Source organism: Pan paniscus, chromosome 20 (assembly GCF_029289425.2).
Source record: "Pan paniscus chromosome 20, NHGRI_mPanPan1-v2.0_pri, whole genome shotgun sequence".
NCBI lineage: Eukaryota > Metazoa > Chordata > Mammalia > Primates > Hominidae > Pan > Pan paniscus.
In genome coordinates this window covers 60,089,056-60,105,594 of record NC_073269.2, presented here as the reverse complement: position 1 = coordinate 60,105,594, position 16,539 = coordinate 60,089,056, and the positions used below count along the sequence as shown (strand labels likewise).

At 48.5% G+C, this 16,539-nt stretch overlaps 1 protein-coding gene across 5 annotated transcripts; it reads left to right on the top strand.

The window, feature by feature from the left end:
- The first annotated feature begins 143 nt into the window (after positions 1–143).
- On the top strand, positions 144–6,101 carry OSCAR (osteoclast associated Ig-like receptor). 5 transcript variants are annotated; one of them, XM_055103473.2, is made up of 5 exons: positions 144–333; positions 1,301–1,333; positions 3,903–4,205; positions 4,702–4,983; positions 5,674–6,101. In XM_055103473.2, exons 1-5 carry the CDS (start codon positions 150–152, stop codon positions 5,700–5,702), a joined length of 831 nt encoding a protein of 276 aa, XP_054959448.1. In that variant the 5' UTR covers positions 144–149; the 3' UTR covers positions 5,703–6,101. The 5 variants fall into 5 exon arrangements, with proteins under 5 accessions (XP_054959448.1, XP_034802342.2, XP_034802339.2 ...); XM_034946451.4 differs by having other exon boundaries at positions 238–333; positions 5,388–6,101; XM_034946448.4 differs by having other exon boundaries at positions 238–333; positions 4,702–6,101.
- Positions 6,102–16,539: the final 10,438 nt, after the last annotated feature.

The following is a 16,539-nucleotide window of genomic DNA, read 5'->3' as shown; positions in this document are numbered from 1 at the left end:
TGTGTTGCCCAGGCTGCTCTTGAACTCTTGGGCTCAAGCGATCCTCCTGCCTCCACCTCCCGACTAGTATTTGTTTCTAGAGTTAAATTAATGAACACCACAGGTTATGACTGAACCCCCTGCTAATTTTTCCACAGTGCCATAGGGCTATGACACAGTCACCCACAGGCCCCCACCTCGATACTCTCTTCCGTAAACGAGGATCTGGGTCTGGTTTTCTGATGTTGCCTCATTTCCTGGGAGGGGAGAGGGTGCGACCAAGCCCTGGCTCCAGCTCTAGCGGGTATCTGCCCACCATGGCCCTGGTGCTGATCCTCCAGCTGCTGACCCTCTGTGAGTCGCCCCTTTCTTCTCCCTGGGTTCCTGGCTCGGGTTGGGGGCAGAGAGAGAGGCAATGGAGACCCAGACACCCTGCAGGGGGACCAGGCAGCAGGTTTGGGATTCTAGGTTCAAATAAAGAACAGGACTGGGGCCCAGACCCCTGGGTCCTAAAGCAAGAGAACACAGATTCCCGAAAGAGGAAGGAGGTGGGGACAGGTATCTCTGGTTCTTGAGGCAGGAAGAGGGCAGGAGACAGGGAGGACTCCCAGATTCTCATATGGGAGGGGGATGGAAGCCAGGACTCCTGATTCCCTGGGAAAAGGTGGCTGGGAACAGGGCTCTTAGCTCCTGAGAGAAAAGGGAAATGGGGACCCAGATTCCTGAACTCGTGAGAGGAGAAACTCTCCGATTATTGTTCCCTGGAAAGGTGGAGTTCAAGGGCCTGAACTCTTGGGTGCCCAGGCCAGAGGGGTCTGCATTCAGACTTCTTCGGTAGGTGGGCAATGGATGTCCAAATTTCTGCCTACTGAGACAGGAGGAGGGAGGGATAAGATTCTCATTTCCCAGAGGAGATAGGAGCTGAGAACTCAGATTCCTGGGTTACCAATGAGATGGGGCTGGCCACAAAGGGCTTTGAAAGGAACTCGCTGTCGGGCACAGTGGCTCATGCCTGTAATCCCAGCACTTTGGGAGGCCGAGGCGGGCGGGTCACCTGAGGACAGGAGTTCAAGACCAGCCTGACCAACATGGCAAAACCCCTCTCTACTAAAAATACAAAGATTAGCCTGGTGTGGTGGCGGGCACTTGTAGTCCCAGCTACTACGGAGGCTGAGGCAGGAGAATCACTTGAACCTGGGAGGCAGAGGTTGCAGTGAGCTGAGATCACACCACTACACTCCAGCCTGGGCGACAGAGTGAGACTCTGCCTCAGACAAAAAAAAAAAAAGGAAAAAGAAACTAGTCCCTCAACCTCCTACAGGGCCTCTGTGTCACACAGACATCACTCCGTCTGGTGAGTAGCCACCCCATCCACTCTCCTTTTGTTGCTGACACCCCTTTTCCAATTACTCAGATTTTATTTTGGTGCCCAATCCCATCCCAGATATTCTTATTTTCCTCCCTCCCTCCATTCCTTCCTTCTTTTCTCATTCCCCTTAGTGGCCATTATAGGTGAGTACTGAAGACCAGGAACTTCTGAGGCAGAGGCCTAAGCTAGGACCTCAGTTTCACTATCGTATTCATTTATATGTGACCATATGACCTTGAACAAGCCACAGCTTGCTAAGACTCCATTTCCTTCTCTGTAAAATGGGCCGCTGTGAGATCTCATCAAATCACATGTGCAAAACCCTGAGCCTGGCACAGTACAGGGCTTAAGAAATAGGATCTTGGGCTGGGCGCAATGGCCAATGTCTGTAATCCCAGCACTTTGGGAGGCAGAGGCGGGCGGATCACAGCGTCAGATCGAGATCATCCTGGCTAACGTGGTGAAACCCCGTCTCTACTAAAAAAAAAAAAAAAAATTAGCCGGGTGTGGTGGGACGCACCTGTAATCCCAGCTACTCAGGAGGCTGAGGCAAGAGAATCGCTTGAACCCAGGAGGCAGAGGTTGCAGTAAGCTGAGATCGCGCCACTGCACTCCAGCCTGGGTGACAGTGCAAGACTCCACCTCAAAAACAAACAAACAAACAGACAAACAAAAACTCTTTTGGAGATATTTCAGTGTCGCTATAGCTATCTCTACCTATTTATTTTATTTATTTATTTATTTATTTTGAGACCAGTTTCTCTCTGTCGCCCAGGCCGGAGTGCAGTGGTGCAATCTCGGCTCACTGCAACCACCTCCTGGGTTCAAGGGATTCTCCTGCCTCAGCCTCCTGAGTAGCTGGGACTACAGGCACACACCACAATGCCCGGATAATTTTTGTATTTTTAGTAGAGACAGGGTTTCCCCATGTTGGTCAGGCTGGTCTGGAACTCCTGACCTCAGGTGATCCCTCTGCCTCAGCCTCCCAAAGTGTTGGGATTACAAACATGAGCCCCCTCACCCGACCCTTATTTTTATTCATTTTTAGAGATGGGGTCTCATTCTGTCACCCGGGCTGGAGTACGGTGGCTCTATCATAGCTCACTGCAGCTTTGAACTCCTGGGCTCAGACAATCCTCCAGCCTCAGCCTCCCAAAGTGCATGCCACCATGGAGTTCTCACTCTGTTGCCCAGGCTGGAGTGCAGTGGCATGATCTCAGCTAACTGCAGCCTCCGACTCTAGGGTTCAAGTAATTCTCCTACTCAGCATCCCAAACAGCTGGAACTACAAGCTAGCACTACCACGCCTGGCTAATTTTTCTGTTTTTAGTAGAGATGGGATTTTACCATGTTGGTCAGGCTGGTCTTGAACTCCTGACCTCAGGTGATGCACCCACCTTGGCCTCCCAAAGTGCTGGGATTACAGCTGTGGGCCACCGGACCCAACAGCCTTCCTGTACTCTTAATTTGTGTGATTTGTGAATAAGTGATATCTGCCAGTACTATCGTTTGTCCTCTAGTTTTGTCTTTTAGCATACACAACTTAAGAAATTTGAAGTGGTCAAATTAATTAATCTTCCATAGAACTTTTTATTTTATATTTTAAGAAGCCTTCCTTACCCCAAGACAAATATATTTTCCTATAGTTTTTTGAATACTTTTATAGTTTAAAAAAAATGAAACACAGGGTCTTTAATTAATCTGGAAGTTGTTTTGGGAAATGGTGTGAGGTAGGGATCCAACATTTTTTTTTTCCAAATAGCAAGTTTTGGCAACTCTTGAAATACTATATTGCAAATATTCTGGAAAGCTATTTAAAATTAGAGTTCTGGCTGGGCGTGGTGGCTCACACCTGTAATCCCAGCACTTTGGGAGGCCGAGGTGGGAGGATTGCTTGAGCCCAAGAGTTCAAGAGTAGCCTGGGCAATATAGCGAATGCTCGTCTCTACTAAAAATAAAAAAAAAAAAATTAGCCTGGTGTAGTGGCATGTGCCTGTGGTCCCAGGTACTCAGGAGGCTGAGGTGGAGGACTGTTTGAGCCCAGGAGATTGAGGCTGCAGTGAGTTGAGAACATGCCACTGCACTCCTGCCTGAGCAACAGAGCAAGACCCTGCCTCAAAAAAAAAAAAAAAAAAAAAGTCTGGGCGTGGTGGCACAAGCTTGTAAACTTAGCACTTTGGGAGGCCGAGGTGGGAGGATTGCTTGAGGCCAGTAGTTTAAGACCAACCTGCTCAACATAGGGAGACCCCCCCCATCTCATTACTTAAAAATAATAATAATAATAAAATTACAGAGTTCTGGGACCTGACCTTTTGAAACTGTGTTTACAAACTGTGGAGTAAAGCTCAGAAGTTTCTGTCCTGCCCCTCTGATTTGCACCTGGTTTTAACAAGCCTTGATTGTAGTCCAGTCTCTCCCTGATTTTACAAACAGGAAACTGAGGCTAAGAAAGGGGCAGTAATTGTCCAAGGTGATTTTCCTCCTTCCCCAACTTCCCTTTCATCTTCTGGGGCTCCCAGGAGGCCCGAGAACCCAGGCAGCCCCGTTTATTCAGTCCCCCCAGCTTCATACCACCCTAAGCCATGGCTAGGAGCTCAGCCGGCTACAGTTGTGACCCCTGGGGTCAACGTGACCTTGAGATGCCGGGCACCCCAACCCGCTTGGAGATTTGGACTTTTCAAGCCTGGAGAGATCGCTCCCCTTCTCTTCCGGGATGTGTCCTCCGAGCTGGCAGAATTCTTTCTGGAGGAGGTGACTCCAGCCCAAGGGGGAAGTTACCGCTGCTGCTACCGAAGGCCAGACTGGGGGCCGGGTGTCTGGTCCCAGCCCAGCGATGCCCTGGAGCTGCTGGTGACAGGTGAGGTCCTGGGGTCGGGGAGGAGAAGTGGGTGGAACAAGGGAGTTGGGGGAGGGACAGAGAGATATAGGGACAGAGAGATATAGGGAAAGAGAGACAGAGCGAGGCGGGCAAACTGATAGATTCACAGACACAAGAAAAGACAGATACAGAGACACTAGGGGGAGAGAGAGAGACAGGGGAGCAGAGAGACAGAGAGGTACAGTGCGGGGGGAGAGAGAGAGAAAGAGGCAGAAGGAGAAAAGGAGGCAGAGAGAAAGGGAGGCAGAGAGAAAGGGAGGCAGAGAGAGAGGGAGGCAGAGAGAGAGGGAGGCAGAGAGAGAGGCAGACAGAGAGAAAGAGAGACAGGCAGACAGAGAGAGAGACAGGCAGAGAGAAAGAGAGGCAGAAAGAGAGAGAGAGGCACAGAGAAAGCGAGAGACAGAGGAGAAAGAGAAACAGAGCGAGCGAGCGGAAGACGCTCACGTGGCCCCGGACTCTCACCCCGTCTCTGCAGAGGAGCTGCCGCGGCCGTCGCTGGTGGCGCTGCCCGGGCCGGTGGTGGCTCCTGGCGCCAACGTGAGCCTGCGCTGCGCGGGCCGCCTGCGGAACATGAGCTTCGCGCTGTACCGCGAGGGCGTGGCGGCCCCGCTGCAGTACCGCCACTCCGCGCAGCCCTGGGCCGACTTCACGCTGCTGGGCGCCCGCGCCCCAGGCACCTACAGCTGCTACTATCACACGCCCTCCGCGCCCTACGTGCTGTCGCAGCGCAGCGAGGTGCTGGTCATCAGCTGGGAAGGTGAGGGCCCTGAGGCCCGGCCCGCCTCCTCCGCCCCAGGAATGCAGGCCCCAGGACCTCCGCCCTCAGACCCAGGAGCCCAGGCCCCCAGCCTCTCCTCCTTCAGACCCAGGGGTCTAGTCCTGCAGCCCCTCCTCCCTCAGACCCAGGATTCCTGGGACCCAGCCCCTCCTCCCTCAGACGCAGGACTCCAGGCCCCCAGCCCCTCCTTCCTGATCCAGGAGTCCAGGCCCCAGCCCCTTCTTCCTGGACCCAGGAGTTGAAGCCTCCATCGACTCCCCCTCAACTTTGAGGCTGTGGAGTCAAGTCCCTAAGTCCACCCCAGGGGCTGGAAACCTGGAGTTCAGGGCCCAGACTTTGGGGTCCGGGAGCTGACGGCCCCTCTCTCCCGGCTCCGCCCGCAGACTCTGGCTCCTCCGACTACACCCGGGGGAACCTAGTCCGCCTGGGGCTGGCCGGGCTGGTCCTCATCTCCCTGGGCGCGCTGGTCACTTTTGACTGGCACAGTCAGAACCGCGCTCCTGCTGGTATCCGCCCCTGAGCCCCAGGAGTACTGCAGCCCGAGACTTCCAACCTGAGTGGCGGAGAAGCTGGGACCCTGGGCTGGACTGTCCTTTCCCACAGCCCCACAGTCCTGCTGGCTGAGCCCCGCAGAACGGTCCTTAGAACCCCCTGTGCCCTGTGCTGTAGCTTCTTTCCAGGCCTTTCCCAAGGAGTAGCTGAGAGGAAGACGCGATCAGTGGTTAAGACTTCCAAGCCAGAAGACAGAGGGTTCGAATCCCAGCACTGCCGTCTACTCACTGTAGTAGTAGCAGCTACAGAAAGGTACTAGTGAGACGTGAAGCCAGCTGGACTTCCTGGGTTGAATGGGGACCTGGAGAACTTTTCTGTCTTACAAGAGGATTGTAAAATGGACCAATCAGCACTCTGTAAAATGGACCAATCAGCACTCTGTAAGATGGACCAATCAGTGCTCTGTAAAATGGACCAATCAGCAGGACATAGGCGGGGACAATAAGGGAATAAACGCTGGCCAGCGCGGCACCCCACCAGAGTCCGCTTCCACGCTGTGGGAGCTGTGTTCTCTTGCTCTACACAATAAATCTTGCTGCTGCTAACCCTTTAGGTCCGTGCCATCTTTAAGCGCTGTAACACTCACCACGAAGGTCCCTGGCTCCATTCTTAAAGTCAGCGAGACCACAAACCCACAGGAAGGAACCAACTCTGGACACGGTAGCAGCATTCGGAAAGCGCCCTTCCCCAGCTCTCTCGGTAAAATGGATGCACTGATAAAACCCACTTCATAGGATTGTTGTAGGATTCAGTGGGTAATACACATAAAACATTTAAAGCAGTAACTGGCCCGTAGTAAGTGTTCAATAAATATTAGCTACCCTGTAACACCGATTTCTACCAGACACAGTGCCGAAAGGAAGGTCTCACCTTTTTGCCATCAAGCATAATCAAGCACGACTTTTTCTTTCTTTCTTTCTTTCTTTTTTTGAGAGAAGATCTCACTCCACCCAGGCTGGAGTGCAATGGCGTGGTCTCGGTTCACTGCAACATCCGCCTCCCGGGTTCAAGTGATTCTCGTGCCTCAGTCTCCTGAGTAGCTGGGATTACAGGTGTGCGCCATCACGCCCAGCTAATTTTTGTATTTTTAGTAGAGATGGAGTTTTGCCAAATTGGCCAGGGTGGTCTCGAGCTCCTGACCTCAAGTGATCCACCTGCCTCGGCCTCCCGAATAGCTGGGATTACAGGTGCGTACCACCATGTCCGGCTAATGTTTGTATTTTTAGTAGAGACGGGGTTTCGCCATGTTGACCAGACTGGTCTTGAACTCCTGACCTCAAGTGATCCGCCCACCTCAAGAACTGAATTTTGAAGTCTAATTAGCCACCTGGGGGCGCTAACGTGTTGAAAAGACGGGAGGAGAGACTGAGCGGGTCTTCCGGGGTTTGATCTCAGTGCCAGAGGGGCCTTGGTAGAACATATGTGGGACAACCTCCCCGGCATATGTGGCTGTGGGAAATAATAACAATTTTAAAAAAGGAATAAGCCGGGGGTGCTGGCTCACACCTGTGATCCTAGCACTTTGGGAGGCCGAGGCAGGCGGATCACGAAGTCAGAAGTTCGAGACCAGCCTGGACAACATGGTGAAACCCCGTCTCTACTAAAAATACAAAAATTAGCTGGGCGTGGTGGCGGGCGCCTGTAATCCCAGCTACTCGGGAGGCTGAGGCAGGAGAATTGCTTGAACCCAGGAGGCGGAGGTTGTAGTGAGCCGAGATCGCGTCACTGCACACTCCAGTCTGGGTGACAGAGCGAAACTCCGTCTCAAAAAAAAAAAAGAATAAAGAAGAGACGCAGGTTATAAGGAAGGCACCAGACCTGGATGAGGCTGTGATGTCATCAAATCCAGTCTTCCCACTTTATAAATGGGAAAATGGTGGAAAGAGAGGTGACATTAAGTTTACCTAAACGTGTACAGGAAGTCAGTGGCACATCAGGGAGTCTTTTTTTTTTCCTTTTTCCCTCTTTTTTTATTTTATTTTATTTATTTATTTTTTTTTTGAGGCGGACTTTCGCTCTTGTTGCCCAGGCTGGAGTGCAATGGCGCCATCTCCGCTCACCGCAACCTCCGCCTCCCGGGTTCAAGTGATTCTCCTGCCTCAGCCTCCCGAGTAGCTGGGATTACAGGTGTGAGCCACCACACCTGGCTAATTTTGTATTTTGAGTAGAAACAGGGTTTCTCTGTGTTGGTCAGGCTGGCCTCGAACTCCCAAACTCAGGTGATCCGCCCGCCTCAGCCTCCCAAAGTGCTGGGATTACAGGCATGAGCCACCGTGCCCGGCCCTCTTTTTTTAAAAACGTATTTCCACCCAAAGCAGAGGAAAAGAAGTCTTGGCCGAGTTTGTACTTCAACTTAATTCCATGTATTCATCCATTCAATCACTCCTTCATTCACCATTCACTCATTCATGTCTAGCATTGATTCTCATCCTTATTCATTTCTATTGAGCATCTCTTTTTCCTTTGCTTTCATTTGTACATTTGTCTATTTCATTTGTCCTTATCCATCATGCATTCATTCATATTTCCATCCATTTACCCATCCATTTCTTCATTAACCAGTTTTTAATCCACTGAACTATTTATTCATTCAATATCCATCTATCTACCTGTGCATTTATCTATCCAATAAGCTTGAGATTTTTTTTCTTTTTGAGATGGAGTCTTGCTCTGTTTCCCAGGTTGGAGTGCAGTGTTGTGATCTCAGCTCACTACAATCTCCACCTCCCGGGTTCAAACGATTCTTCTGCCTCAGGCTGCCAAGTAGCTGGGATTACAGGCACCTGCCACCATGCCCGGCTAATTTTGTGTTTTTAGTAGAGATGGGGTTTCACCATGTTGGCCAGGCTGTTCTCGAACGCTTGACCTAAAGTGATCCATCTGCCCACCTTGGTCTCCCTTTAAAGAGCTGGGATTACAAGCGTGAGCCACCGCACCCAGCCGAGATTTCTTCATAGCAGTTTACCAGTGACCAGTGTTCAATGAATGCTTATTGAGTGAGATGTAGTCATAATGCTTATTTCACTTTCTACCACTGAACATCTTTTCATACTGGTCATTTTGCTGGGTGATCCACATAGGTTATTTCTGATCTTTATCAACAGCCCCCAAGACACACAGAAGTGCCTAACTTGGGACTTGTCTGTGTGGTTAGACTGCTGGGTCTTTTCCCCCTGTTCCTGCCTCTTAAAACAATGACAACACTGCCATCACCACGCCTGGCCAATTTATTATTACTATTATTATTATTTTTTTTTTTTTGAGATGGAGTCTCGCTCTGTTGCCAGGCTGTAGTGCAATGACGCGATCTCGGCTCACTGCAACCTCCGCCTCCTGGGTTCAAGCGATTCTCCTGCCTCGGCCTCCCGAGTCGCTGGGATTACAGGCGTGCCACCACCACGCCCAGCTAACTTTTGTATTTTTAGTAGAGATGGGGTTTCACCATGTTGGCCAGGATGGTCTCGATCTATTGACCTCGTGATCCGCCCGCCTCGGCCTCCCAAAGTGCTGGAATTACAGGCGTGAGCCACTGCGCCCAGCTAATTGTTTATTTTTTATAGCTATGGGGTCTCACCATGTTGTCCAGGCTGGTCTTGAATGCCTGGCCTCAAGCCATCCTCCCTCCTTGGCCTCCCAAAGTGCTGGGATTCCAGGAGTGAGTCACTGCGCCAGGCCTAGGGCTTCCACTGATTTCCCCTAGTCTCATTCATCCTCGTATCACTCATGTATTCAATGTCTACCGTGCATGGCATTGTGCTAGAGTCTGGCAGTCCAATGGGGAGCGATAGCAGACGTAAACCCTGCGCTCATGGAACTCACAAAGTATTAACCAAATCACTGCATAGTGTATTGGTTACAGAGCACTTTAAGCTGTTGTAAAAAAGAATCTCCCGGCCAGGTGCAGTGGCGCACACCTGTAATCCTAGCACTTTGGGAGGCCAAGGCAGGTGGATCACCTGAGGTTAGGAGTTCGAGAGCAGCCTGATTAACATGGTGAAACCCCGTCTCTACTAAATACAAAAAATTAGCCTGGTGCGGTGGTGCATGCCTGTAATCCCAGCTACTCGGGAGGCTGAGGCAGGAGAATCACTTGAACCCGGGAGGCGGAGGTTTCAGTGAGCCGAGGTCGTGCCATTGCACTCCAGCCTGGGCAACAAGAGCCAAGCTCCATCTAATAAAAAAGAGAGAGAGAGAAAAAAAAGAATCTCCTTCACCACCGGAAAAAAAACTAGATATAAATGTACCTCTCTCTCACTTAACAGTAAATCACTGGGCAATCTCAACGATTTACTTGTTAAGGTGGGATGGTTTTGCTTTTATCAACATGTAGTTTTAATTTTTGGTTCTGAGCCCCAAGAAAGTGGAGAGGACAGAGAGAAAAGGGCTCACACAATTATTATTATTTTTTTTTCCGAGTTGGAGTCTTGCTCTGTCGCCCAGGCTGGAGTGCAGTGGCGTGATCTCGACTCAATGCAAGCTCCGCCTCCTGGGTTCACGCCATTCTCCTGCCTCAGCCTCCCAAGTAGCTGGGACTATAGGCGTCCACCACCACGCCTGGCTAATTTTTTTGTATTTTTAGTCGAGACGGGGTTTCACCGTGTTATCCAGGATGGTCTCGATTTCCTGACCTCGTGATCCGCCTGCCTCAGCCTCCCAAAGTACTGGGATTACAGGCGTGAGCCACTGCGCCCGGCCCACACAATTATTTTTTAAGAGCAGGACCTAGAATTTGAGCATATATCTTCCTACCGCATCCCATTGGCTAGAACTTAGTCTCATGGCCAGGTCTAGCCGCAAAAGTGACTGATGGAAATATGGTCTCTAGCCTGTGCCCTTCTAGAAATGAGGGTGGGAGGGGGTGGGATAGGTGCAGTGGCTCACTCATAATCCCAGCATTTTGGGAAGCTGAGGCAGGAGGATGGCTTGAGGCCAAGAGTTTGAGACTCCCTTCTCTATTTAAAAAAAATATATATATATACAGTAGGCCAGGTGCGGTGGTTCACGCCTGTAATCCCAGCACTTTGGGAGGCCAAGGCAGGCAGATCACCTGAGGTCAGGAGTTGGAGACCACCCTGGCCAATATAGTGAAACCCCGACTCTACTAAAAATACAAAGCTGTAATCCCAGCTACTCGGGAGGCTGAGGCAGGAGAATCACTTGAACCCTGGAGGTGGAGGTTGCAGTGAGCTGATACACACCATTGCACTCCAGCCTGGGCCACAGAGTGAGACTCCGTCTCAAAAAAATAAATAAATAAATAAAAATAACACCAATAAAACAAAAAAACAAAAAAAAGTTTAATGATTTTTCTTCTCTCTAGGGGAAAATATGGAAGTAAAACAGGACCCATCTGAAGATCGTGTGTCCTCTGCTGATTTTAAATAGCCATGGAAAGTTAATGCCACCGCAAGGGGCAGCCCCGCCCTGGCACTCTGGAAACCTGGTACTTATCCACGCAATCAGAGGCTCGAACCACAGCTAAGCTGAGTCTCGGCGGGACCTCTTCTGATCCTCCGGGCACACAAGAGGATTGGGGGCTGGGGAGGAGCTGCTTCAAGGCCACCTCCGTTTTACCTCCCGTGATATCGTGATATAGTAAGAAATATGTGCTTGGTCTTCAGCTTTGGTTCCAAAGACACCCTTCTCACCCCATCACTCTGGAATTTCCAAAAACCCTTGGTGAGAAGGGTGTCTTTTGTTATTTATAAGGAGCCTCTTTTCTCTCTTTCTCTCTTTCTTGCTTCCTTCCTTCCTTGCCTCCGTCCCTCCCTCCTTCCTTTTCTCTTTTCTTTTTTCTTCTTTCTTTACTTTCTTTCTTTCTCTTTGTTTCTTTCTTTCTTTGTTTCTTTCTTTGTTTCTTTCTTTCTTTCTTTCTCTCTTTTCTTCTTTCTTTCTCTCTTCCCTTTCCTTTCTCTCCCTTCCCCTCCCCTCCCCTCTCCTCTCCTCTCTTTTCCTCTCTTTTCCTTCCTTTCCTTCTTTCCTCTAATCCCAGCACTTTGGGAGGCCAAGGCGGGTGGATCATTTGAGGTCAGGAGTTTCAGACCAGCCTGGCCAACATGGTGAAACCTCGTCTCTACTAAAAATACAAAAATTAGTCGGGCTTGGTGGCAGGCACCTGTAATTCCAGCTACTCTGGAGGCTGAGGCAGGAGAATCGCTTGAACTAGGATGCAGAGGTTGCGGTGAACCGAGATCTCACCACTGCACTCCAGCCCGGGCTACAGAGCGAGACTCCGTCTCAAGGAAATATAAAAGAAAATAAAATAAATGTCTCCCAAAGAGACAAGTCAGATTAGCCTAAACCCAGGAATAACTACAGGCAGTTTGAGGGCCAAAGGCAAGGTAGGGGCTGGCCAGATCCGATCTCCTTCGCTGCCATCGTTTGCTCACTCTCGTAATTTTTGCAAAGGAGGTTTCAATGGCATGGTTGTCAGCAAACATCCTATTCATCCATTTCTTGCTTTCTGCCAGTAAAATTGAACTTTATAGGCCTGCTTTGTGCTTTTAAGGCTAACTAGCAAAATTCCAGAGTTTAGCCTTAAAAATTATTTATAATTGGCCGGGCACAGTGGCTTACACCTGTAATCCCAGCACTTTGGGAGGCTGAGGTGGGCGGATCATGAGGTCAGGAGATCGAGACCATCTTGGCTAACACGGTGAAACTCCGTCTCTACTAAACACACACACACACACACAAAAAGTAGCCGGGTGTAGTGGCACACGCCTGTAGTCCCAGCACTTTGGAAGGCTGAGGTGGGCGGATCATGAGGTCAGGAGATCGAGACCATCCTGGCTAACATGGTGAAACCCCGTCTCTACTAAAAATACAAAAAAAAAAAAAAAAAAAAAAAAAGTAGCCGGGCGTAGTGGCACATGCTTGTAGTCCCAGCTACTTGGGAGGCTGAGGCAGGAGAATCACTTGAACCCGGGAGGCGGAGGTTGCAGTGAGCTGAGATTGTGCCATTGCACTCCATCCTGGGTGACAGAGTGAGACTCCATCTAAAAAAAAAAATTCTTTATAATTGATCAAAAGAAGTTTAAGAAATGGATTAAGAAGATCTCTTCTTTGCAGCTGTAGGGGAGGAGAGGGAGCTAGAGAGAGAGAGGGCATTGAGAGAGGAGAAAAAGATATTCTGTGCCATAAAACTAATTCAAGAATGTAGTTTAGGCGAGGCATGGTGGTTCACACCTGTAATCCCAGAACTTTGGGAGGTCGAGGCAGGCGGATCACTTGGGCCCAGAAGTTCGAGACCAGCCCTGGCCAACATGGCAAAACACTGTCTCTACTAAAAGTACAAAAATTAGCCAGGCGTGGTGGCACAACCCTGTAATTCCTGGTACTTGGGAGGGCTGGGGCAAGAGAATCACTTGAACCCGAGAGGCAGAGGTTGCAGTGAGTCGAGATCAAACCACTGCACTCCAACCTGGGTGACACAGTGAGACCCTGTCTTAAAAAAAAAAACAAAAAACAGAGTGGGGTGGGGGGCTGGGGGAGGGATAGCATTAGGAGAAATACCTAATGTAAATGATAACTTGATGGGTGGAGCAAACCAACATGGCACATGTATCAAATCTGTACATTGTGCACATGTACCCTAGAACTTAAAGTAAAAAAACAAAACAAAACAAAAAAAACCGGAATGTGGATTGATAAGTTAATAAACTGAGAATATTAAAAAGGCTCTAAATGCGTTTTATAGTCTTGCGTAGTATGAAGATCTATGGATATTTATTACAGCAGCCAGTGTTCCATTCTGTGGTTCCATAAATCTGTGCTTTGAAGTGTAATTTGCACAAAATAATCTTGTAGGAGTCCGAAGACGTTAGGAATTATTGCCAGTATTGCAATCATTATTTTGAAGGAGAAACCTTGGTGCCGTTTGGTGGTCTTACTTAATATTTTGTTGCCCTGGTAACAATCTTATGATTGACATCTGAATTTCCAAGCAGAATAAATGCTTGTAAAAACAATTCTGTTAAATCAGAAGCTATGCATTGGTGTCTGTGTCTTAGTCTGTATTCTGTTGCTTAGAACAGAACACTTGAAACCAGATAACTTATAAAGAAAAGGAATTTATTTCCTGTAGTTATGGAGGTTGGAAAGTCCAAGGTGGAGGGGCTGCATCTGGTGAGGACCTTCTTGCTGTTGAGGACTCTCTGGAGGGTTCCGAGGTGGCACAGGGCATCACAGGGCAAAAGAGCTGAGCGTGCTACTTAAGTCTCTCTTCCTCTTCTGATAAGGCCACCAGTCTCACTCCCAGGGTAACCCATTAATCCATTAACTCACTAATCCATTAATCCATGAATGGATTAGTTCATTCATGAGAAAAGAGTCCTCATGACCCAATCACCTCTTAAATGCCCCACCTATCCATATGGCCACATTAGGGATTCAGTTTCACCATAAGTTTATTTATTTATTATTTATTTATGTATTTTTTGAGACAATGTCTTGCTATGTCACCCAGGCTGGACAGCAGTGGCATGATCTCAGCTCATTATAACCTCCACCTCCCAGGTTCAAGTGATTCTCCTGCCTCAGCCTCCTGAGTAGCTGGTATTACAGGCACGTGCCACCATGCCCAGGTAATTTTTGTATTTTTAGTAGAGACAGGGTTTCATCATGTTGGCCAGCTAGTCTCAAACTCCTGACCTCATGTGATCTGCCCACCTTGGCTTCCTAAAGTGCTGAGATTACAGGTGTGAGCCACCACACTGAGCTTATTTATCTATTTATTTTTTGAGACAGGGTCTCACTGTGTTGCACAGGCTGGAGTGCAGTGGTGCAATCACGGTTCACTGCATCCTCAGCTTTCTGGGCTCAGGTGATCCTCCCACTTCAGCCTCCTGAGTAGCTGGGATCACAGGCATGTGCCACCTCACCTGGCTAATTTTTAAATTATTTGTAGAGACAGGGTCTCCCTATGTTGCCCAGGCTGGTTCAACATGAGTTTTCAAGGGAACAAATATTCAAACCTTAGCAGCAGGTTAAATGATCTTTCTCCCACATTTATGATCAGAAAAAAAAAATTTAAAGCCTGAGATTCTGCTAGACTTCTTACTTTAACAAGAGTCTGAGAGTCTTGTTTCATTTCCATTACAGCATCTATTAATAGTTCTGACTGAGAGAAGAGCTATCCTTTACTTTGACTATTATGAAGAATAGGGGAAAAGACATTAAAAAGACACAATTACACCATTGATGATTTTGTCACAGCTGAGATAAGTGCTGTTAAAGAACTTGCAGGGAAGTCTTTGCTAAAGAAAGGATTCTGAAGCTGGTTTCTGAGGGAAGAGTCAAAGTTAGCCAAGCAAAAATGGGGGAAAAACTCCAGATACAGGAGTTTTCAGGATGTTTCAGGGTCTGAGATGGGAAGGAGGTTATGTGTTCCAACCCAGTGGTTCTCAAACTTGACTGCACATTAGAATTTCCCAGGAACATTTAAAACACAGAATGAGACACCCAGGCCTCATCCTATACCCATTGTAAAAATTAAAATCTCGACTGGGCACGGTGGCTCACACCTGTAATCCCAGCACTTTGGGAGGCCAAGGCGGGCAGATCACCTGAGGTCAAGAGTTCAAGACCAGCCTGACCAACATGGAGAAATCCTATCTCTACTAAAAAATACAAAATTAACTGGGTGTGGTGGCACTTGCCTGTAATCCGAGCTACTTGGGAGGCTGAGGCAGGAGAATTGCTTGAACCCGGGAGGCAGAGGTTGCGGTGAGCTGAGATCATGCCATTGCACTTCAGCCTGGGCAACAGGAGCAAAATTCCATCTTAAAAAAACAAAAATAAAAAAATAATTAAAATCTCTCAGTGGGACTCAGGCACTCAGTAAATATACATATATCTATTTCCATTGACCATAACACATGACAGACTAAAGATGGCCTCCAATTCTTTGTCACTGTCCCTATAGAAAGATAGAGTTTATTTTCCCTCCCCTTGAATCTGGCCTTTCCTTAAGACTGTAGAAGAAGAGAAACTGTGTCAGTTCCAGGCTTAGTCTTTAAAGGGACAAACAACTTTTGCCTTCTTTATTTTATTTATTTATTTATTTATTTGAGACAGAGTCTCATTCTGTTGCCCAGGCTGGAGTGCAGTGGTGTGATCTCGGCTCACTGCAACTTCCGCCTCCCAGGTTCAAGCAATTCTCCTGCCTTGGCCTCCTGAGTAGCTGGGATTACAGGTGTGCACCAACACGCCCCGCTAATTTTTTTTAATTTTATTTTTAGTAGAGATGGGGTTTTACCATGTTGGCCAGGCTGATGTTGAACTCCTGACCTCAGGTGATCCACCCATCTCGGCCTCCCAAAGTGCTGGGATTACGGATGTGAGCCACCATGCCCAGCCGCCTTTTCTATTTTAGAAAGCTCTCTTGTGACATCCCCTCTTGAAACCCAGATGCTATCCTCCAAGAAGTCTGAATCAAATGGAGAGGCTATGTGCAGGTACATCATTCAACAGTCCTAGCCGAGCTTTCAACCAACATCCAGCATCAACAGCCAGCCATTTGCAAGCGCCATCTTGGAGATTCCAGCTCAGTTGAGCCACCCTGATGACTGAAGCCCAGGAAAACATCACATTGAACCGAAGAACCACTCAACTGAGCCCAGTCATCTCACCAGATCAGGAATGATTAAAAAAAAAAAAAAAAACAAGATTGTTACTCTAAGTTACTCAGTTTTGGGGTGGTTTGTTAACACAGTAATTGATAACCTAAACCCAAAAGAGAACTAAATAATGATGACTTAAAACTAATACCAATTGATTTCTCCCCTATGTAGAATAAATGTGAAGGGAGCAGTCCAAGGCTGGCACAATGACTCCAAAAAGCATTATGGACCTAAGTTACTTCTGGCTCACCCTCCACCATCTTGAACCTCATCTCATCTTCATGGTTCAAGACGACGCTAGAGTATCAGTCATCACATCCACATTTTAGGCAGTTAAGTGAAGGAAGGAAAGTGTACTTCA

What these genes read in the sequence shown, in the direction of transcription:
- OSCAR (XM_034946448.4), top strand. Translation starts at nt 297, where the DNA reads ATGGCCCTGGTGCTGATCCTCCAGCTGCTGACCCTCT. An exon ending in CCTCCAGCTGCTGACCCTCT is followed by an intron (nt 334 to 1,300) that starts GTGAGTCGCCCC and finishes AACCTCCTACAG; the next exon opens with GGCCTCTGTGTCACACAGAC. An exon ending in CACAGACATCACTCCGTCTG is followed by an intron (nt 1,334 to 3,902) that starts GTGAGTAGCCAC and finishes CCGTTTATTCAG; the next exon opens with TCCCCCCAGCTTCATACCAC.